Below are 25,205 nucleotides of genomic sequence, written 5' to 3'. Positions count from 1 at the left end.
TCTTACTCCAGTATGTACTTCAAAGGGTATTTGCAGGGCTAGAGTTAACTCAGCTAAAGTACTTGTCTTGCTAGCATGAGGACCAGAATCCAATCTCAGAATAGAAGTACAAAACCAGGCATTGTGGTGTACACTGGTAATCCCTGTGATGGGGAGGTACAGACAGGTGGAAATTCCTGCCATTCACTGGTTTGACAACCTAGCCTGCCCAGCGAGCCTCAGGATTCAGATGCTGTGTCAACAAACAAGGTGAATAATGTCTGAGGTGTAACATCAAAGGTTTTCCTCTGTCCTCCACACTCATGCATGTATATGTTGTGAGATATGTGTACACCGTGTGAAGGTGTATTGCTGCGACTGATATAATAAAAAGCCAAATGGCCAATAGCTAGGCAGGTGGGATTCCTGGGAAGAGAGAGGAAGTAGGAGGAGGAGTCTAGGTGTATGAGGGAGATGCCAGAAGAGTGGGAACAGAAGAGCAAGATGAAAGAGAGGTAACGCCACTTGGTAAAACAAAGATTAATAAAAATATAGGTCAAATTAAGGATAAGAGCTAATGGGTCAAGCCTAAGCTAAGGCTGAGCTTTCATAATTAATAAGTCTCTGTGTCATTATTTGGCTGGCAGGACAGAAAAAGAGTCACTACATATGCATGTGTGCTAGTTATTTACCTATAACTATACTTGTCAGAAAACATCTTTTAATACTAGCAACTATTGAAGTCAACAGACGTCAAGCATGCTCACAAACTTCCTAAATTCTTTCAAATCCCCGTAGAATAAAACTATGATCCCCACATTTAATAGATGGAAACTTGGGGTCTGGGTTATCAGACCAGTGGTCAATGAGCCTCTCTGTAAGGCTTCACTCGCTATGTTGAGCATGTGGCCAGAATCCCATGTCATACTAAAAAGTCTTTGAAAAGCTCAGCCCACTCCTTGAGTTCAGGAATTGATACTTGTGTATGGTGACGAGTGTCTCCGATTTGCTTCAAAGCACTTCAGTGTGCACAAGGTAGTAAGCACTATGGCATGTATGTGTCGCATTCTATCATATGCTAAGGACAGCCAGTGCCCTCATGTGGGCTTCACACTCCAGCGGTTGTTGCAAGTATTCTAATCAGCAATCTCACTCTAGAAATTTCAATTACCTTCATCCTTAAAAGGAAATTAGCATAAGGAATGTTCAAACTGAATTTTCACTGGTGAAATTGTTGGTTTATTAACTACCATAATGCACATTAGAAACAGACTCTCATTGATGCAATGAATGGGACCTAAGACACAGCTCAAAATTCTAGAAATTTTCCGGTCCTTGCCTGACCATGGAAGTTATACATCTCAACTACAATCATTCAGGACTAGACCACTGGTCCAGAAGACACTGGCTGCTTCACCCCACCTCTTTCTAACTGCTCTCCTTATTATGAAACTGTGATGCCATAAACAAACCGAGGATCGATTATGACTTTAATTTACATACGGAGAATATGTTTAGCTTCCAAACCCCATTTCTTCCTCTTGCTGGCACCACTCCATTGAGAAAGGGCACCTTATACCACAATGAACATGATCTTTCCATCTCTGCAAAGTTCTCACCAGCTCCTCCACCCCATGTCCACTTCCAAAGCAGCACAGAGCAGAAAGGGAAACCTAAATCACAACTGTAGGGTGAGCTGCTCCCACTTGGTTTCTTTAGAGGCCAGAATTCACTTTTCGCTTCTCCGCATAGGCTTGGACGATAATATGGGAGACAACAATCTTGCCATGCAGTGTTCTGTTTTTTAGCCAGTTTGTCTCTGCGGTTAGGGACGACTACAAATGCCGAGGAATGCAGAGTTCTCATTATACAGTCACACAGACGTGCTCCTTCTTTAAGTTTGTGAAATACATTTTCGATGTGTGATAAAATAATTTGTTATCTCAACCACTCTCGTGGAAGGCGCCGTTATTAGTGCCGTCGCTATTCTCATCACGCTGATCAGAAGGCTGAAGCAGAAGTGGAATTCAACAGCGTGTGAAATATTTGCTACAGAGACAACTGTGAGCAAGTCAAACTATTTGAACAAGTTTTTAAAAGTCTGGCTTGGGCATGCTATATCTAAAAATCTGAACATGTCACGTTAGGACGTGGGGTTGTTAGTTTGAATTTTTTTTAAAAAAGTCCTGTTTTAAAATGGATAATAACTCCCTACTGTCAAAAAAGATTTAGTCTAATACATGTGATCCAAAAGGACATTTGAGAAACCCAGGTTAGGGTGGGTTTGGTGCTGCACACTTTTTTTTAATCCCAGCACTACAGGTGGAACTCTGTAAATTCAAGGTCAACCTGGTCTGCATAGTGAGTTCCAAGATAGCCAGGGCTATGTAGGAAAAAAAGAAAAGATCTGGCTATATCTGGCTGCATGACTTTTTTTTTCAAACTCACTCTATTGGTTATTTATTGCTGTGTAACAAATTACCCCAACTTGGCAGATGAAAACAACATGAACCTCTGATTCTGTGTGCCAATGAGCTGTGCTCAGATTCAACTACACATCTGTGTGATGCCTCTCAAGTTGAGGAACATGCCACGTCTCTAGTGCTCACTGGCTGAGAACAATTCTAAGCACATACACCTTCCCCCCAACATGCACACGGCTTAGGTGCAGAGATTATAGGTGGACCCATAAGAGTCAGAGATCAAGAGTCCACTCTGGGGTTAGACAAGGTTTGGATCACATCCCAGTTGTCCCACTTTCTAATTTAGTAACCTTGAGAAAACTGTTCTGTCTCTTGGGACCTCGGTTTCCCTGTACAAATGAATGGAGAACAGTAGCTCCCATCTCACTGAGCTGCTCAGGGAAGCAGACAAGGACACGCATGTGAGGCCCAGGGCTTATCATCTACAATTCTCACGCTCACAAGCTTCTCACTAATCCCCTCCTTAGACTCAGAGTGTTGAGCCTGAGCCTGAAGTCAGGCTTCATCCATCCCCAGCATCAGCAGAGGTTTAACCATTGTCTGCCATGCTATCCACCCTCAGCAACAGGCCCCCAAACTAAAGCCACACAAGGCAGCCTCCATCCTGTGAGTTATGCCTCATTTCTGTGTGTCTCCAGCACTCTACCTGGCGTCCAGCACACAGCTCATCAAAAGATGCTTGTAGAGTTGAATAAAGCTTCAAATGTAGTGATGTGCACTATATATGCTCACATGGCTTGGGAGATGTGTAATGATAACAAGAAAGCAGGACAGAGAAGCATGTGGTTGTGATGTTTCTAACACTTGTGAACATGTGTTTATATGTGACCTGAGAATTTCAATGTTAAAACCCTCATAGTTTTCACTCATATTTCTAGGAATACATAAAAATCCCTCTTTGGCGGATGAACAAACTTGGGCAGAGGGACTGCTGCCAGGTCACAAAAGTGATGGGTTGTGCACAGCAGCCTGCCTATGTACAACCTGTCCCACTGCAGGGGCATGCCTGGGGCTTGGCACCCAAGGGAAATCAATAACACTTATAACCATTCCATCTAATCCAAGAGGAAAGCAGCTTCCAACTGGTATGTGAAAGCCAGCGTGTGTGTCCATAAGGGCCCCAATTGTAGCCTGCACTAGATTAGAAAAGAAAAAGGGAAAAAATGCAATTGAACAAGCCCCTGGAGGCCCAGAAAAACAAGTAACCTCACCTACAGCTTCATATCAACAGACTGAGTTTAATTTACAAACATAGATAGAAAGTTTGAGTGTCTAATTTTGCTTTTATGAGGGGGAAAAAATAGCTGTCAGGTCCCACTTTTGACACCACTGAACAGTCTCAAGGATAAAGCCCAAAACTGAAAATGCAGCCACCTAAAAACCACACTTGAGCAGAAACCAGTTATACCAACTCAGTGGGGAGGCTTACCAGGAAGGCAGGCTAGTCCTACAAAACAGCATCACATGGGTAAGAGGTGAAAGACACTTAAGCATGGAAGCCTTTTAAAACCAAAAAGCTAATTAAACTTAGCTTCTTCAGAAAGCAAAGTTGGAAAAGCTAGCAGGTAAAATGCATTCTCTTATTTCTGAACATAATCAAGAAGAATAAAGGATTCATCGGTTTGAAACATTCGTCACCTGGTTTAGTTGGTTTTGCCCCTGTGAATACTCAGAAGAAGTCAACCATGCCCCCTCTGTGTTTTACATTGTGCCCATTCACTTCCGCATACACATATGAGGCTCTGTCCAGAGCATCACAGGCTAGGGAGGAATCAGGACCAAGACTAAGAAAGCTAGGTCTGAAGAGAAGGCTCGGTGAGTATTTGCTCTGCAAGCATGAGAACCTGAGTTCAGATACCAGCATCCACATAAAAAGCTGGCCACACACACACACACAAATACATACATGCACATAGGTGCCACGCATACACACTCACACACCTATGACCTAACTTTTTTGGGGGGTGGAAGACAGGAGGATGGCTGGGTCTTGCTGACCAGCACTCTAGCCTCAGGTTCAGTGAGAGAAAGAGTAAGACACCTAACATCCTCTTTTGAGGGGCATGGAAGGTGAAGAAGGGAGAGATAAAGGAAGATGAGGACAAAGCTCTCTCTCTCTCTCTCTCTCTCTCTCTCTCTCTCTCCCTCTCTCTGTCTTTCTCTCTCTCTCCCAGTAGGGTACAGAGTACAGAGTCTACTGTGAGAACATGGTAGGAAATATTTTCCCACAAGCCCTTTATCTGAGAAGTGACCTCATCCCTGGTCCCCATGCCCATGGCAGAGAAAAGAATCCTGTTTGTACAGCCGACATTCAACTGTACAAGTGCTGTTTGACCTGTTTGCAAACAAGGGCCTCTCCTTCCAGAGACATTAGAAGAGGAAGAAATAGACAGTCATTTTGCTGGCAGAGAGAGAGATGCAGCCAGTCTTTCCATTGGCTAGAACTGTATTCAACATAGACACCTTGACAATGGAGACCCACAGCCCACTAAACAGAGAGAGCCAGACTGGAGAAAAGAGAACCAGGAAGCTTGCACATCCCTACAGACCAGATGAACTGGGTTGGAGGAGATGGAATCCTACAAAGGTGTCCCAGAAGCTCCCACCTCAAGGCAGCTCTTCCTGAAGCCAGCAGCCAGCCTCAGCACTCTTACACCATTCCAGCGACCAACCCAAAGTGTGTTTTGTCACTTGCAACCAAATTCTACTAAGAGTGTAGGACACACACAAGTCTGTGGCAGCACAGCCATTTGTGTGAAGGGCACTGTGCTGAGAAGGTAAAGACTTTACTGCATCTAGCTGGGCCCTCAATGAAAGATGGGATGGAGTGTAGAGCCCACATTTCACTATTTCTATGACCAAATAAATACATTTAGCCCCATGTCATACTTAAAGTTTCTACTGCTATGAAAAACACCATGACTGTGGCAACTCTTAAAAAGAAAAACATTTAATTGGAGCTGGCTTAAAGTTTCAGAGATTTAGTCCATTATCATCATGGCAGAAAGCAAGGCAGCATTCAGGTAGTAGGCATGGTACATGAGAAGGAGCTGAGAGTTCTATATCCATAGGCATAAGGAAATGAATTGAGTCCCACACTGGGCACAGCTTGAGCATATGAGACCTCAAAGCCTGCCCTCACAGTGACACACTTCCTCCAACAAGGCACACCTACTCCAACAAGGCCACACTCCTAATAATGCCACTTCCTATAGACTAAGAATTCAAACACACCTATGGTGAGTCTAGGGGGCCATACCTATTCAAACCACCATACCCACATTTCACATAGTGCCTAGCATAAGGCAGGTACTCTCCTATTAAAAAATAAAAGAAGAAAATAGACAAGACAATAGATATATACTGGGTATACTTATTTAATTATCTTTCACCAGTAAAATAGGAATGTGGACCATATCAGGATCCATATATCAGGATCCATATATGATTAACAACTATTAACAGGTTCAGATTGATGACAGATAAAACACAAAGTCACTCAGGTGAACGGACAACATGTATTTGTGTAAAGTGAGGCAAGCCACAACATCCAGGATGAATACAGCCTGATGTGTGTTTTCACAGGGACCATTGGATAGAATTTTATTTTATTTTACAAATGACTCTGTGTAGTCAGTCTAATAATAAGAAACCTCAACTCAACATTTAAATATTATCTCTCCCAAAAGGGGTTCCATCCTTTTGATGAATAGACTTGTGTGCTAAACAATTATATTTAATTATTATTATTACGGCTTTTCTAATAGAGGATTTAATAGATGAACAAGGAGTCAACTCAGTCAGAGACACAGTGATAAAATTAATTTTCTCACCAGGGGCATTACTTTGAGATTGCAATTTTGTAGATAGGAGGGTGGTGGTGTTATTTTTCTTTTACTTTATTTTCTTTTTTAACAAATGCACACATTGTGCTCTAGCAGAAAACAAGCACAATAATTCCTCAGTGAGGAAAAGTGACATTAGACCTTCTAGGAGTTCAACAACTTCCTTCCAGCCTAAGCTAAACCAGTCTGGATCCATGACAGAACATCGCCCCCCAGCCAGGCCAATAACACATCCTTAATCTCAACAGTCTAGGTCAGCACTCCTTAGAACGTATTCAGACTGACTTAGCCTGGTTAAACTTTGGACTTAAATAGCAATTATTAAGAGAAATTTTGTGGATACATTTATTCATTAACTCCCCCTTTTTATCATATCTGTTCATGACATTCTTCTATTATGTCCTATTTAATACCCAACTGATTTCTCCATGTTTTCTTAAAATTAATATGAGTTCAAAGTTGAACCAAGCTTACCTTCTGGGCTCCCTGTCTTAAGAATGCACTAGCAAAAGTTTCCAAAATGCAGTTGAAAAATCCAGCCCCCGTGATTGAAATTCTGCCTCTTTGAATAAACTCTGTCCTGGGGGGAAAAAAAGAAAAGAAAAAAGTTATAAAACACACACACAATTCATCTCTATGGTTATCTGCATAAAATAAAATAAAGCAAGCCTTGAGGGTAAGAGGGACACTCATTGGGAAGAAGATGCTGCTGCAATAGGAGAGGAAAAAGGAAGGGTAGTGGGGCATCAATATGATCACAATACATCTTTTACTCTAAATTGTCAAAAACACTCATCTTTCATATCACTTTGCATTTGGATTTTTATAGACACTTTCAGCAGCATAATTACCATTTATAATTAACACAAAATAATATCCATAAAAATTGAGTAATTACCTGTTAAAACAAAAGATTCTATTTAAGGTTGACCTCTCTATGGTACAGTTTATACAGAATAAACACTAATCATTTCAATGAAAGAATATTCACTTTATGATGCATGAAGCTACTGACACCAAGCTAAACTGATAGTTTCCAATTGCCTTCCAAACACTTACTTCTTACAGCCATAGATTAGTGCAGCTCTCATCCCCTACCAAAGAAACGTCTGCAGGAGAAGGAGGCTACCACAAAGAACAACTGGCGAGGTGTAGAGAACCCAAAGTGTGGAGTTTCCATCGTACATGGAACATCTATAATACAAGCCCTGTCCCAAGGCCCGGGAAATTCCCAAGAAGATGGGCAGAAAGATTGTCAGAGCAGAGGACAGGCAGGACTGTTGTCCTCTGGACATAGTGAAGATTTGCACCCATGAACCCTCAACAGTAAGGGCTGCCTACACAAAACCTGCAGCAGCCCACACCAGTTGGCATTCCAGCACGGGCCAGGCCCCACCCCTACCAGCACTAGTTGACAAGCTAGTGGCAATGCACAGCTTCTGAGAGAGAAGTCAGTTTTCTTCATGGACAAGCCCCGTGACAGGTTGTCCATGCCTAAGTGGCCAGTCACACACCCAAGTGCATATGGGCAACACTAATTGGACACAGTAGGGTGTGTATGTGTGTATACACAAACAATTACGATGAGAATATGAAGTTGAACGGGAAAGAGAGAAGTGAGAAGAGTTGTTAGTGAATTCTATCAAAATTAAAATGCATTGTATTTGTATATAAAATTTAAAAATTAAAAGAATTAAGAAAGAAATGATCACTCTTTGTGGGAGGGGTGCTATTTTTATTGTTCATATATATATATATATATATATCTGCGCCCCTCCCTTCATCTCCCCTCCGCTTCTATTTACTCCCATAATCCTAATTTACTTAGGACATCTTGTCTTTTTCTACTTCCCATGTAGATTAGATTCACACATGTCTCTCTTAGGGTCCTCATTGTTGTCTAGGTTCTCTGGGATTGTGATTTGTTTGCTTTATGTCTAAAAGCCAGTTATGAGTGATATTTGTCTTTCTGGGTCTGGGTTACCTCACTCAATTAGATGTTTTCTAGATTCATCCATTTCCCAACAAATTTCAAGATGTCATTTTTTTCTGCTGTATAGTATTCCATTATGTAAATATACCACATTTTTCTTGTCCATTCCTTGATCAAGGAGCATTTAGGTTGTTTTCAGGTTCTGGCTATGACAAACAATGCTGCTATGAACATAATTGAGCATATGTCCTTGTGGTATGATTGAGCATCCTTTGGGTATATACCCAAAAAAGTGGTATTGATGGGTCTTGAGGAAAGTGTTTCCTAATTTTGTAAGAAATCACCATATTGATATCCAAAGCAGCTGCACCAGTTTGCACTCCCACCAGTAATGGAGGACTGTTCCATTTACCCCACATCCTCTCAAGCATAAGTTTTCATCAGTGTTTTTGATATTGGCCATTCTGACAGGTGTAAGATGGAATCTCGGAGTTGTTTTGATTTGAATTTCTCTGATGGCTAAGGATGTTGAGCATTTTCTTAAGTGTCTTACAGTCATTTTAGATTCCTCTGTTGAGAGTTTTCTGTTTAGATCTGTACCACATTTTTTATTGGATTATTCTTTTGATGACCAATTTCTTGAGTTCTTTGTATATTTTGGAGATCAGACCTCTGTCTGATGTGGGGTTAGTGAAGATCTTTTCCCATTCTGTAAGTTGCTGTTTTGTCTTGTTGACTGTGTCCTTAGTTTTACAGAAGCTTCTCAATTTCAGGAGGTCCCATTTATTAACTGTTTCTCTCAGTCTGACTATTGGGCAAGGCCAGTTCAGGCGCCCTCTCCTCTACTGCCCAAGGTTGAATTGTGTTTCTTGTATGCAGCAGAAGAATGAATTTTGTTTTCATATCCAATCTGTTTAGCCTATATCTTTTTATAGGTGAGTTGAGTCCATTTATATTAAGTGAAATTAATGGCCAGTGATTGCTAGTTCCTGTTATTTTTGTTTTTGTTGTTGGTAATGACATTGTGTGTGGTTTTTCCTTTTTTGGGATTTGCTGGTGTGAGATCATCTATTGTCCGTATTTTTGTGGATGTAGCCAACTTCCTTGGGTTGGAGTTTTCCTTCTAGTACTTTATGTAGGGCTGTGTTTGTGGCTAGGTATTGATTAAATGGTTTTGTCATGGAATATCTTTCTTGTCCATCTATGGTGATTGATGGGTATAGTAGTCTGGATAGGCATTCGTGGTCTCTTAATGTTTGCATAATGCTTGACCAGGATCTTCTGACTTTCATTGTTTCCATTGAGAAGTCAGGTGTAATTCTGATAGGTCTGCCTTATATGTTACTTGGCCTTTTTCCTTTGCAGCTCTTAATATTCTTCCTTTATTTTGCATGTTTAGTGTTTTGACTATTATGTAGTCAGGGGATTGTTTTTTTTGATCCAGTCTATTTGGTATTCTGTAAGCTTCTTGTACCTTCATGTGCATATATTTCTTTAGGTTAGAAAAGTTTTCTTCTATGATTTTGTTGAATATATTTTCTATGCGTTTGAGTTGGACTTCTTCTATCGCTATCATTCTTAGGTTTGGACTTATCATGGTGTTCCATATTTCCTGGATATTTTGTGTTAAGCGTTTGTTAGATTTAATGTTTCCTTTGACAGATAAGTCTATTTCCTCTATTGTATCTTCAGCACTTGAGATTCTTCTCTATTTCTCGTATTCTGCTGTTTATGCTTGCATTTGTGGTTCCTGATCATTTTCTCATAATTTCCATTTCTATAATTCCCTTGCTTTGTATTTTCTTTATGGTCTTTATTTCAGTTTTCAAGTCTTGAATGTTTCTTTCATCTGTTTCATTGCTCTTTCTTGGGTTTTTTTTTTAAGAGATTTATTGATTTTCTCCAATTTTTTTGTTTTCTTTTCCTCCATTTCTTCGAGGGAATTTTTCATTTCCTCTTTACGGGCCTCAAATGTTCTCCTAAAGTTATTTTTTAGGTCATTTTCTTCTACTTCATCTATATTTGGTTGTTAAGTTTTGCTGGGATAGGGACACTAATTTTTATTGGTATCATGTTGCTCTTTGTGGTATTGAGTGTGCTCTTACCTTGTCTACCCATCTTTTTCTCTGATTGGTGTAGTTGGGGTTGTGTCTCTGGTGATTAGTCTTCCAGGTGCCAGTGGATCCAAGGTTCAGATGGTTGCTCCTTGTAGTGCAATCAGGGCCACAGTTCCAGTCACCCTGGAGGTCACTCAGTATTCCCGGATGTGGTTCAGAATTCCTGGGGGTTGCTCTGCAATCCCAGGGGTTGTTCAGGCCTGTTCCCATGGGGGTTGCTTGCTTGGAGTTGCTCCTACTGAGGTCACTGCCTTGAGCCTGCTCCAGCTGAAGTCACTGGCTCAGGCCTGTTCCCATAGAGGTCCCTGGTTTGACAGAGTCAAACTTTTTTTTTTTTGGTGTGTTACCATTTCTACCATTTTAATGAGCAAAGTTTTTCCAGTATTAATTATCTCCATCTCGTAAAACAGAGATTTGGGTTACACTTGAGAATGATATAAGATGGCTAAACAAGAAGACTCTAACTCAAACCTCCCCCCAAGAAAGTGATTTAACACAAATGTACAAACAAAATTACCTTTATGAGACATCCTGAAACCAATTAAGAGGTGGCATACACCCAAGTGAGGGCAGAGCCAAGAATAGTCACATCAAAGCAAGTCAAGTGTGCTGTTTTCACTCACTGCAGGAGTGAAACATTTCTGTTGCTACAGCAGAATTCCTAACATAGCAGTTGCAGGAAGGAGAGGCTCCTACTGTGTATGAGTGTTGGTGTTTGTTTGTGAAATTGGGTGTCATGGAACCCAGGCTGGCCTCAAAGTCTGTGTGGTAGGGACTGACTGACCTTGAAGTTCCAATCTCCTGTCTTCAGCTCCCAAGTGCTGAGGTATAGGCACACACACACACACACACTATGCCTCGCTGGAAGAGAAATCCCAGTTCATGAGCTCTAATCTGTAATGCTGGGATTAACATATATAGTGTAATGCTGCCTGGCCAGCTCACATCCATGCCATTGGGAGACTACTTGCTCATATCTCAGTGGATTTACAAAAAAGAAAGAAAATTCCAAGCACTCAGCTGGTTTTCTTCTTTTACCCCTTTTTCTCCAGTCCAGAACCTCAGCACAGGGGATACAGCCATCCACGTTCGGTACAGATTTTCCCCAGATAAGCTCAATCCAGTCTAGAAAAGCTCTTACAGACATGCTCAAACCTGGACCTCACTATTACCCCAGTGTTCTTAGTTCATCTAAATCAGCCATCAAACTCCAGATAGTTCCCTCCCACCTGGCACAGTGGGGCAGAATGGGGAAAAAACTACAAAGGCATGTTTCTCCCAGAAAGGAGATAAATGTGCATCCATACTGTGACTTTAGCAGGTCTTGCCTAAAGACATGGCTCCAGGGAAGGTTAACTTTGTATTTGGATGCTTGCTGGTCACTGGGAACTATAGCAGACACAGAAGGCTGCTATATGGCCCTTAAGGGTCTGCGGTACCACCAACAGATCACCAGCAGAAATGAGAGATTACAGGCTTGGCTTGATGACAGGACAGACTTCTGCATCTAGAATATCCCCTACACAATCCCAGAGAGACTTAGAAAAAGTCTGAATATCTGCACACTCTCAGGCTGGGACAGTTGGGGAGGTGCTTCTGTGCAAAGCCAGCCCATGACAAACGGAAGATGTGGTAATTGTTTCATAGAGTCAAATATCTGAAAGATCACAGGACACATTTGTGCTTACTGTGGGGCAATGGTCTTATATCCTGTAAAGGTTTATCAGTTGTACTGGTTTAATAAAATGCTGATTGGCCAGTAGCCAGGCAGGAAGTATAGGCAGGGAGACCAGAACAGGAGATTTCTGGGAAGAGGAAAGGCTGAGTCTGCAGTCATCACCCAGATGCAGAGAGGAAGCAAGATGAGAATGCCCCACTGATAAAAGGTACCAAGCCATGTGGCTGATACAGACAAGAATTATGGGTTAATGAAGGATGTAAGAGTCAATAAGAAGCCTGAGCTAATAGGCCAACCAATTTATAATGAATGTAGGCCTCTGTGTGTTTCTTGAGACTGAATGGTTTGCAGGACTGGGTAGGACAGAAACCTCTATAAACATGTGCTCATGTGCGCGCATGCACGCGTGCACACACATACACACACAGGAAAATATTCTAGTCATAGACCTAAACAAATTTCTAGAAACTCACCCTATGAGTTATCTAACAAATGAATTTGAAGTAATTATTTTTAAAATGCTCAATTAACCAAAAAAAATCAGACAACTAAATGAATTCAGGAAATTAGAGCGTGAACAAGATAAAAATATCAACAAAGACAAACTACTTAAAAGCATAAAGCAACAGTAGCAAGGAACTTGGAGACAGGCTGTTCAAAAAAGGAAAATGAATGAGGAAACACGATGAGAACTTTTGAGACCTGTGAATGTTGTCAGGTGGACCCACTCACATACTATAGAGTCTTAAAGAAGAAATCAACAAGAACAGAGAAGAGAGAGTATATAAAGCAATAATGGGCCAAACCTCTCAAATTTAAAAGGAAAGGAAATATGCCTACAAATTCAAAATCTCAACAAACTCCAGCTAGGAGACATCTAGAGAGATCTACACCAGACACATCACACAGTATCAAAAATTACCCCAAGAATGCTGAAGCACCAAGAGAAAAGTAGCCTGTCACACACACAGAGCTTCTGGGAGGTCTGCAGTGGGTTTTCTCTTTCTTAATCAGAAACTTTGCAGGCCCAGGGGAATTGGGTTAACATTTTCAGTATGCCAAAAGAAGAAATTTAAAACAAGAACTCAGTAAAATACATTTCAGAAACAAAAAGGAAATTAAGACGTCTAGCTCTTCAGAAGCTGAATGCATGCACCCCTAATAGAGACTTGGGCTACAGTTAACCTGGCCTAATTTATTTGTTGAAACCACCGACTGCATGGTTAGTACATATTATGTATTAGATATCCTATATAATCATGAATATATACAACATATTTATGTATATTTGTAATATATGTTATAGATTATGTATCATATATAATTACATATCTACATTACATATCCTATATAATTACAATATATATGACATATATGAGTATACTTATATACATTTGTTATTGTATATGCTATGTAATATATAGCATATGAGATATTCATACATAGATATATAGATATATACCTATTGCAGAGCTAGTAAAATGACCCAGTGGATAAGAGTGTTTCCTGGCAAGCATGAGGACCAGAGTTCAAATCCCTGGAAAAAAAAAAAAAAACCTAGGTGTGACCAAGGCTATGGTGGAAACAGGAAAATCATCAAGACTTGATGGTGGCTAGCCTAGCTCCTGGGTCAGTAAGAGGTCCTGTCTGAAGGAAATGGAGCAAAGAGAGATTGAGCAGACACACAGATGCCCATATCCTTACACACAGAGATATACATACACATCACACACATATACCATACATGTGCATACTACACACACACACAAAAAAATGGAAGCCTTGAATTTCGGTTTTATAAAATAAAACATTCCTTTGAAAAATGTCAGCGGTGCTAAGAAACATTTCCAATTAAGGCCCTTGCTAACTTTGGACTCGGCCTTCGCTTCAAATCTCTTAAATCAACACTTAATTTTCCTTTCCCCACACCATACTGAGAATGAGAAGCTCTTCCAGGACCTCTGTTTGACAGGAAAAGCAAAGGAAGGAGGTGAGTGGTAGCATCCGCCGACGGAGGATTCTAACAGAGAAAACCCACAGGGGCCCAGGCACAAAGTGACCCATGATATTCGAGAAATCACACTGTCCTAGTTGGCTTTCTATTGTTGTGACTAACACCATGACCATAGGCAGATTGTGAAGGAAAGGGTTATTCGGTTTATTCTTCCACATCACAGTCCATCACTGAGGAAAGTCGGGGCAGGAACTCAATGCAGGAATCTGGAGTCAGCAACTGAAGCAGAGACCACCAAGGAATGCTGCTCCCTGGCTTCTTCACCTTCCTTTCCTATACTAACCAGGACCGCCAGCCCAAGGATGCTCTCACTTGCCGTAGGCTGGGCCCTCTAGATCAATCCCTAATCAAGTAGATGTCTCACACACTTGCTTACATCCCAGTCTGATGGAGGCATCTTCTCAATTGTGGTCCCTTCCTCTCAGGTGACTCTATCTTATATCGAGGTGAGAAAAAAAGTAACCAGCACACATAGGCACATTATCTTAAAATCCCCAGACATGGCACAAGATTCATCAATCTCACAATAGTCTCAGGAATGGCATGATGTGAGAGATAGAAATGGCAAGGGATGTGGACCCCGGATTGAAAGGGGTCTTGGGTGTTAAAGTCAGATTTTATCCTGAAGGAGAGAGACTTCGGCCAGCACTGAGTAACTGACACAGACTAACAGCCGCTTGTGCACCACTGCTAGCCTTGCTGCCACCACTGACGCCTGCAAACGACCCCTTATACTACGTTTGCAGCACAGTTCTTACGCTTTATGAGCACGACCCCACTTGTTAGGTGAACTACTTATCTTTGCCATCCCACTACTCAGCACAGAAAATATTTTCTCCATTCTCCCTGCCTTCTTACATCTTATGGAGAGGAGAAACACCCAAATCTACTATGCATATGTTCCCGTGTGTATACACACACACACACGTACATATACATATATATGTGTACCTATGCGGATGCATGTATATATGCACTCACTCACACACACACACACACACACACAATATTCTGAGAAAAACGCTGAAGTCAACAAGATGTGATTTTAGTCAATCTAGCTAGTATGGCTTTGTCTTTTCTGGTATTTCCCCCCCAGTGCTGCATATTAATGCAAGGCAGGCAAACTCTCCATCACTTAGAATCATCTCAAGTACACACACTCTCCCTTGGATCTAACAGCAGTACCTACATTTGGATCAAGTCACAGCAAAATCCAAACCTTCAGGCCTCCTCTCTCCCTCCCTCCCACCTCCCACCTTCCTCTTCCTGATCCTGATCCTACACACTGCACGCACACGCACACACACACACACACACAGTCACCCCACCAACCTGACACATACACCTCTGCTTCTTAGATTTAAGCTCATTTAAAATGCTTTCTTTGTGTAAAACTACGTTCTAGTGACACTAATCTCTCCTGTCTTTATTCGGGATTAGTCGGAGCTGACTTTTACAATGACTTTAATATTTAAAGATGAGAAGTTGAAGAGTCTCCCACTCTTTGGGAGGGATTAGTGCTTCAGTTCTCCAGCAAGGATAGGTGAGGGATTAACCAGTCTGTCTCATATCATAGTCTAAGCAATAGCTCTTTCTGCCAATCTGAGCAGTGAGGCCTCAGAAAAGCATGCTCATGGACTGTCCATATGTTGGAGACCAGCAGTGCAGTGAAGAGGGTCACATCCTCACCAGCACAAGACGGGAGTTCATCCTACTATATTTTAAGACCATCAGAGAAGAAAACACTGCACCCACTTGGTAACTCGGGGCACCACGGCACTTTCTCCTTGTGACCCAAGACCACCCCAAACGTCTCTTGTCAGGATAAGCTTCGGTTTAAACACCTCTGAGAAGCATAGCTGGTTATGCAGCATGGTTTAACAACAGCTGTTTTCTTCTGTTTTGCATTAATTAAAAAAAGGAAAGAATCAGGCCTGAGCAGAGAGTTCAACACACAAACTGCTTGCTGACCAGTGTGAGGTCCTGAGTTCAGATCCCAAGCCCCAATGTAAAACCAGATGTGTTAGATCATATCTGTAACCCAATGCATCTATGGTGAGACGGGATGAGGAAACAGGAGAATCCAGGACATGAGCTAGCGACCCCAGTGTATTAAGTGGCAAATGAGAGATCCTTTCTCAAACAAGATGTAAAGTGAGGAGGCCCAGCAACCAAGGACATCCTCTAACATTGGTGAGTCAGCCCCCAAAATACACATGTACACATACACACACACACACACACAAAGGAATGCACACACACATAATGCACACATGCACAAACACACTCAAGCACACAAGCTTTTAAAGAAAACAAAAAAGGGTGATGGAGAGATGGCTCAGTGCTTAAGAACACTGTCTGGTCTTCCAGAGAACCTGGGTTCAATTCCCAGCACTTACATGGCAGCACACAGTCATCTGTAACTCCAGTCCCAGAGGTTGCAATGCTCTCTCCTGGCCTCTACCAGCATTGCATGGATGTGGTGCACAGACATATATGCATGCAAAATGCCCATACACAATAAATAAATTGTAAAAGAAGAAATAAAAATAAAAAGATGGGCAGATTGGCTGAGCTGTAACACTAACCAACAGAATCTAGGAGCATTCAATTAGAGATGCTACTCATTTGTTATACTTTCCTGTGCTTAGCAAATCTTAGATGTGTTACTTTGACAATCACATAAAATTAACAGTAAAGCCATGATTATCATTTCTATAGAAATAAGACATTCTGAATAGGTTCTGTGCAACCAAGAACCATTTTCAGCAAAGGTGCAGCTAGCATGGGCTAGCCCTTCGCTTAGTCACCTCATGCATGGCTCTCCTTGCTCTACACTGTAAAAGGGTGATGAAGTGTGAGCATGCAGGGAGATTCAGGTCTTCCTCCTGCTTCCTCTCTGTTAAACCTACAGATGACTGTATCACACTTATCTTACACACATTTTCACACTCTCTGTCACACTCAAAACTCTATATGGTGACATCACACACTAGACAAAGCATCTTTGGAGGCTGGTATACTTTGAAATTTTGTTTCTTTACATAAATATGAAGAAGCTGTAGTGAAGAGATGTTGAATGACTTACAAAAGGGCAGAAGGGCTGATCCCACACAGACCTGTCCCCCACAACCTCACCAGCTTCCCCATTCTCTGCCCCCACTTACTGATATGCGTCCAGGAGACCATCAACCAGTGATACAGTTCCGGCTAGCTTGTCATTCTCTGCTGATGCTCAGTTTATGTCAGCAGACTCTCAGGCAGCCGTGCCTTTCTCTCCTGTATTACTGCTGCCTGATTTTCTCACATCCCTTTCTACTCTTACATCCAAGGCAACCGCTGCCCCCAAGGGTCCTTGTCTCTAGAATGGAAATCCTCGGGTCCTTGTCTCTAGTATGGAAATCCTTAGATCTTTGTCTCTAGAATGGAAATCCTCAGGTCCTTGTCTCTAGAATGGAAATCCTGTACTCCACCCTACCCTAAATCAGTGCTCACTTCCCTGCCCACCTACTGAGGTGGGGCAGATTAAGTCAGGATGTTCATATACTGACTTATATGTCATTAGCAGTCACACATCTGACTTGAGAACACCAAACATTTTCTAAGTAGGAGTATCTCTTTTTTTCTCCAATTCTCAATTTCATTTGTAGTAACTAGTATGTAGGAAGAAATCACTAAAATGCATTAGGAAGGGAAGAGGGGAGGAAGAAGGGTGGGGAAGGAGACGTATTTGTAGACTATTTTGTCGAGGAGACTGTCCGTCTGCTAAAGTCAGCAGAGGGCAGACTTCACCAGCTGAGGCACAAACCATCACAACATGTGTGATCGAGACTGACTCACTTAGCCAGTTCCCAGGATCTGCGTTAGTTTTTGTTCATACAGACATCATTCAACATAATGCATACCAGAATCACAAAAAAAGAACACACAGTCCAAATCTAGACACTCTAAAAATTAACAGCAGTTTAAACAACCAAGACTCCTATTCTGACTAAGCTTTTTTCTTCTAAATTTGGGGAAATAAAAATCCAGGGCCCCTGAAGAGTATAGCTAAGGTTCATTCTCTCTCCCTTTCTGCTTCCTCCTTCCCTCTCCTATCTTTTCTCTTTCCTTTCTGGTTGATGTGAAGCAAGAGGCTTTTCTCTGCCATGCCCTTCCTCCATGATGCCCACACCCTATCACAAGTCTGACTGAAAGTAACAGAACCAGACAGGCATGTCCCAGAATCTCTGAAATGGTGAGACAAAAGAAATGGGGCCTCCGTGAAGTTGGGTGTTTTCTCTGATACGTTGTCACAGTGACAAAACACAGCCCAGCTCTGATGATAATCAAGCTTCCAGGTTGATGAGCCTCCTGAGAGCCGAGGCATAGCTGAGTCACCACGTTCCTCTTGATTGTCTTGGGACCTATGGGTTCTGCACTACATCACTGCCGAACTGACAAAACACTATCGTTTCAATACGATAAGTGTTTAATGTATTGTAGGTACATAACTACCACACAAAAAAGAAGTGTCCCCATGGTGTGCTCCCTAGGAGCAGACAAGACTGTACATTTTCTCATGCATCAGACTCACTGACACTCACGTCTTCACCCCTGCCCTTCATCAATCATTCCTCTCCCATATGTTCAAGGGGCTGCTGAGAGTTTCCTGTGCTCCTTCATGAGATTTTTTTCCACTGGGAAATGTTTGCTGTTTGCTGGGGAAGAAGATTATCAACTTGTCACGCTGTACAAGATTAACGAGAACTTTACAAAGTGGGGATGAAGTTCCAAAGGGGTGCCGGCTCTATATCTGCTTATCGGTAGTGCCACAGAACACCGGCTGGTTATCAAAGTTCCTAAAGCTACTGTGCAGACTCACCTGGGGCCTCTACAGAACTCGCTGCAACGCATCTGTACTTCTTAATTCCCCTCTGAACCTTGGAGGAAGACACAACTCCAAACCAATGGAAGATTTTAAAGAAAAATCAATGATGTCCACTGAGATATTTCAAAAGCTTTCACTTGTGAGTGCCACAGAATGCTCTCTTGGCTAAAGCTCATTGTTTTCCTCTCAGTTATCCCCTCTTTTCTCAATAAAACAGCTTACTCCCCTTTTCAAACCCAGCGCCTTTTAAGAGTCACCCAGCATCAGAAGCCTTTCCTCACCATTAGTGACAATCACTCATACTTGCTCCATGTTTATACCCTGCAAGTGCAGAGCAGTCCCACTCAGGAGCTTACTACATCTTGGTATCACTGGCCGGGGTGGGAGGGGAGAGCTCAAGACAACTTTTCCCAGGGCAAAGAGCACACAGGTGACCAAGAGCACCAAAGAGAGCTCCCCATATCAGTGCACAAGACTCCTTCTACCAACCCCATCAGAGCTTCCCAAATTCTACTTGCCCTCTGCCCAGTTCATCTCTTTCCCTCCCTCCTGCCACTCCTAGTTTTCACCTGAATTCCATGAACATTAATCAGCCATTGTCAAAGGGCCCTGTTTCTGTCTGTCATACTCTATGCTTGACTCTAGGGCACAGAAAACCATGACGTCAGTGCAAAACCCGTACAGGTAGGAAAACTAGAACAGACCCCGACAACGTGAACACAAGCATCAGAAGGCAAATGGGGTCCTTTACGAGGGCAGTCATTATGAACCCAAATGAGGCTCTAACCAGAATTGAGTTTGAGCAGAAGGGACCTTGTGGCTCAGCTTGCTGTTAGTGGTGGTCAACCCTGCTAATCATTAGATGACCCTCTAGTGTCTTAGAAATCAAGGTCAATGTGAGTAGAGGGAGCTGTGTCTGAAGCTGCATACAGGGGTACTCATTCACGCTACTAGGTAACAGCACCCTCAAGTCCTGCGGCACTAGGACCGAATCTTAGAAATAATTGCCAAGTAAGCGAGTAGAGCCTGAGGGTGTTAATTCGTGGGTAACCTTGGCTCTGGAAACCAATTAAAAAGGGCAGTGCTGGCCTTAAAAATCTCACGGAAGTCACACAATTGCCACATCTGTTGCTGAAACAAACATAAAAACTCCAGAGGAGGAAAGAGATAGATACGCAAACTGCCCAGCAAGCATCTCTCGAAAGATGTTAATCATACTCTCTCTTTGTGATTTGTTGGATAATTACTTGAAACTTGGCACTTTTAGCCAAGAAATATAAAGTTGAAACCTTCAAAGGTTACAGACCTATTTACTAGAATGAGTAATAGACACCTGGGGGGCCTCTATAAAACTGTGGAACTAGGCTGCTCACCCCACTAATTTAGTCTGTTGGTAAAATTTCATTTGTACGTCCAACACCTTTTGTACTCTGTTCTAGGAGCGGTTTTGCTGAAATTCTTATAAAAATGAACCTTCAACGTTCTTGGCATATACTCAACTGAGCATTTTAAAGTCAAATGTGAGGTCTTATCCCATCAGAGCACAAAGATGGCATGTTAGACACAGAAAAGTTCACATATAAGCCCCTGAGGTGCCACACTGAGGGTAAAGGAATCATTGCCTCCCTCAGAAGCAATCACTCCACGAAGGAGAACCTAAGGATGCAGTTTAACTTGCCACCAAAATACACACAGTGGTGGGGAAGAGCGGCAGACGGCAAAACTCCTCAGGAAGACAGTTTCCATCTAGAACTGCATTACTTAGGAACGTGTCAATCACCAAAACCAAAGCTATTCTATACCTACCATGGTCTACACAGTATAATGAAAGCCCTTCATAAAAGAAAAAAGAACAAATGAGAGTACTCAAAAATCAGTGGGTGCACTCAAGGACCCATAGTAGCTGTGGGTCTGAACATTCCACCACGGGTAGGGGAGGGGCCCGTGAGGACCCACTCCTCCCAGAGGATCCACTGACAGGAAATGGGTACCAGACAAGGCGGCTACATTCCTCAGCGGTGCGCTCACTGATTGCCCATCATATGCTATGCAAACAATCCTAATTTAATTTGGTGGCGTGCACACGCACGCACACATACACACTACGAAAGTGTAAGGGGACTCATCGGGACGAATGGTTTCAGGAGGAAAGAAAGCAGAATGAGAGATGGCAACAGTGGATGAACATGACCAAAATTCGTTATTATACATGCATGAAATTGTCAATAAATTGAATTTTTAAAAGGGCCAGAGAGATGTCTCAGCAGGTCAAATTACTACACTAGGCCTGACAGCCCAAGTTCAATGCCCAAGACCCACATAGTGGAAGGCGAGAGCCAGTTCCTATCAGCTGTCCTCTAACCTCCAGGTACACGCCGTGGCTCAGGCACATATGCCTACAGATTAGAGACATCAAAAATTTTTCATTACCAAATAAGAGCCTAGAACTAATAAACATATTTAAAGGACAGGTGCTTTTATGGTTAGAACGCCTCAGCATCACAGTCAAGCTGCTCTAGTTCTGAGGCCGCAAAGGGAAGGGCAAAAGATGGCAAGTTTACTCTACCTTCTTCATCAAAACTGTAATGTCCGAATGGCAGCCACCAGCCACACATGGGGGCTGGCCCCTCAGAACAGTCATGGCAGACTTGAATAAAAGATGTTAGAGGTTCATTAGAAATTTCTGCAAAATATTCCTTAACAATTATTCATACTAATTATATGTAAATATAATATTTTGGACATATCCAATCAAATCAAATTTAAAGAAGAATCAGTTCAAACACAAATACTAAGAAATTGATAAGCCTATCTCAGAATGGAGGTTTTCAGAAGGCAGAAATCATCAATTTTTTTCTTCTTCTAACAAATTTTAAACAGGGCACCACCACTGTCCATTTTCCAGGTCAATGCTCATTCCCACGAGAGATGACTTGAATTTTGTCCTGCTGTTATTTCATTCACCTCCCTTTTTTCTGGCTTGTTGTGAGGGGTCCTAAGGGCAAGAGGAACATCAGCCTGGAGTCCAAGCCCAGAGACTCTGACATTCACCCAAACACTCCTCATGGCATCCCGGACCTCCAAACACCAGTATATCTACAACAAAGAAGACGACAATATGGGGATTGTCCATGCCAAATCTAGAAAGCCCTGAATACTCTGCTTTCCTGGACTTAAATCTGGCTTTGGAAGTAAAATAGCAAGTTCCTAGTCCCATCACTCTTAAAGGGGAAGCAAGTACCTCTGCAGAAGGTGTACAAAAATAACACAAAATATAAACATGGTGCAGAGTCTTACAGGATAATGGTAAATAGTTCTAAACATAATTTCTGTTTCTATATTTTGAACTATGCAAAATGAGGCCACAGCTCAGTGGTAGAGCATCTGCCTGGCTTACACAACTCCTCAATGACACATTCATACTTATTCATTTTCTCTCCTTCCACATATACAAATATCCATACTATAAATTAGAATTGAGTCATAAAAAATGTCTTACATCATAGATAACAGGTTGGGGCTTAACTCAGTTGGTAGAGCATTGACCTAACACACACCAAGTCCTGGGTTCCATCCCCAGCCCCCTATACACCAGGCGTAGTAGCATAGGCCTGTAATCCCAGTACTTGGAAGTTAGAGGCAGAATAGAAGTTCAAGGTCATCTTTCGCTACATTATGAACTCAAGACCAGCCTTGGTAACATGAGACCCTGTCTTCAAAAAATAATTAAATACGTGATAAAATATGCAATCGTAGGGATTTTCATCACAGCACCATAATAACTAAAAGTTCAGAAACCTAAGAGTCAAGTAAGAATGGGCCAAGAATAGTAGCAAGCAAATAATATGTAAAAAGTATATAAATAAGCATAAATTGATTGTTAGTTACCAGAGTGATAGTGATGTACCTTTTCCTCATAATCAGAATTATTATTTTCACATAAATTAAAAAAAAACACAAAGTGAAAAGGGTTGTGGATTATCTTGGCAAATCATAATTTAACTGATAGAGACAGCTTCTAAGACTATCCAATAGCCCAAACATAATACTAAATTAACAAAACACAGTGCTAAAATAGAGGATGGAATGAAAGACTTACTTTGCATGCAATCAGACAATGCCATTCTTTTACTATGTCTACATACCAACAACAGAACTCTGTTCCCTGGTCTCAGCTTTAATTCCAGTCATCCACACCCTATGTCAGCTCTGGGCATCAGCATAATAAAAAACTATGGATCCACCAATCTCTCTCTGATGTCACTGAGACACGCGTCCTTACTCATCCAGGAAGCCGTTGATGTGTGACCAGAGCTGTGCGAGAAAGAATGAGCTGGAGAAAGCCTGGGCCCTAAGAATGGCTTTTACACTGGGACAATTAGTTATTTGAAGGTTTTATTACTTTCATTTTAAAACTGTAACTATATAATAAAAATTTTCAAGCCGCAGGACAGTGGTGGCACACACCTTTAATCCCAGCATTCAGGAGGCAGAGGCAGGTGGATCTCTATGAGTTGGAGGCCAGCCTGGTCTACAGAGCTAGTTCCAGGACAGGCTCCAAAGCTACAGAGAAACCCTGTCTCAAAAAAATCAAAAATAATAATAATAACAATAACAATAATAATAATTTCAAGCCACTAAGAATAGTAATAATAAAACACAGTAAATTATCTTCTGAAATCAAATTTTTCACCATAATGGTTAGCATTAATATTTAGTGCTTATGATGTTTTCCTTTTGTTCCAAAGTCTATCTTTGGGTGCCAAAAAAAAAGATGACAGACACCAAAGAAGCTGAGGCAGGAGGATGGCTGGAGGGCAGGAGTATAGTGAGACGCTTGTCTCAAAAACAAAACAAGGAGACTGGAAAGAGGGTTCAGCAGTTAAGAAGCACTGGCCACTCTTGCAGAGGACTGGGTTTGGTTCCCAACACTTACATAGCAGCTCACACACATCTATATCTCCACTTGCAGGGGATCCAATAACCTTCTTCTGGCCTCTGCAGGCACAAGACCCACATGTGGTACATATTAATACATGTAGGAAAAATGCCATATGCATAAAGATATATGAATTTTTTAAATCTGTCTTCAAGAAATGATTGTTTCTCTTCCCATTATACTTATAAAAATTAAAATGTATGTTAATTAACTACATGTTACAGGAAAATGAATTCTGTTGAGTGCTGTTATGGAGTACAAACTTGTGTGTTGACATGCTGGAAGACAAGGTGCCAGAATCTGTGTTATAGACCATGGGTCTATGTACCCCAGAATTTATATGTTGACATTTTTATTTTACTGAATTGCACTGCATTGTATTTTTGGTGCTAGGAATAGAAGGCCTCATGTATGGGATACAAGCTGTGTAACACCCAGATGCCTCCAGCTTGAATGTGGAGTTAGTGGACCACGTTGGGTGCCAATCTGTTGTAATGAGTGAGGGCCTGCTTTTGGTCCCAGCTGCCCCACTAGCTTACACCTGAAATAATCACACAGAAACTGTATTCATTTAAACACTGCCTGGTCCATTAATTTTAGCCTCTTATTGGCTAACTCTCACATCTTGATTTAACCCATTTCTAATAATCTGTATGTCACCACGAGGTCGTGGCTTACAGGGAAATATTTAGCATGTCTGACCTGGCCTCTCCACAGTAGCTCTCTGTTTGCCCTTCTTCCCAGCATTCCATTCTGTCTACCTCACCTACCTAAGTCTGCCCTCACAAAAGTCCAAGGCAGTTTTTTTTATTTATCCAATGAAAGCAACACATAGACAGAAGAATCTCCTACACCATATACATGTCCTGAAAATCCACCCACAGTGCCTTAAAACCAGCCAAGAAGGCATGCACCCTGTGGGGATCCCTGTAAACCTCATGGACACAGGGAACCACCAGGGTGAGGTAAAGAAGGAAACTTGGTTCAGCTCAACTTTGTTAGCCAGCACTGTTTCAGACTTCTGGAGTCTGACACGAGGCCAGGTTATTTTAGACAAATTTAAGTCTAGTACAGTTTTGGCAAAAAGTTTCCTGGTAACTATCATCCCAATTCCACATGGACAATAAATCTTAAGATGTGACAGCATAAAAACTTTTCTGTAAAATATGCGTGACCTCTATCATGAAGATGGATTCTATTGCCTAAGGGCCTAGGATCTGGTATGGTCTCTGATCAAGATAGCGTGGGAGTTAGCAGCTCCCCTACATGTGACAGCTCCTCCAAGGATGAGTTCTATTGACTGAGAGGCAAAGCTAAAGATAAAGGTCTAGGGAGGGAGAGTCTGGG

General features: G+C 41.8%; 1 protein-coding gene across 1 annotated transcript in view; it reads right to left on the bottom strand.

Annotated features, from left to right (window-relative positions):
• Positions 1 to 25,205, bottom strand: part of Prelid2 (PRELI domain containing 2) — a 71,616-nt gene that overhangs the window by 26,239 nt on the left and 20,172 nt on the right. Inside the window, exon 5 of the mRNA XM_057789074.1 lies at positions 6,782 to 6,887. Coding sequence (XP_057645057.1) covers positions 6,782 to 6,887 — 106 coding nt within the window. The remainder of the gene's footprint in view (positions 1 to 6,781; positions 6,888 to 25,205) is intronic.

The sequence above is a fragment of the Chionomys nivalis genome, chromosome 14, assembly GCF_950005125.1.
Source record: "Chionomys nivalis chromosome 14, mChiNiv1.1, whole genome shotgun sequence".
NCBI classification, from domain to species: Eukaryota; Metazoa; Chordata; class Mammalia; order Rodentia; family Cricetidae; genus Chionomys; species Chionomys nivalis.
The sequence above is the reverse complement of the archived record's forward strand: the minus strand, read 5'-3'. Positions and strand labels throughout refer to the sequence as shown.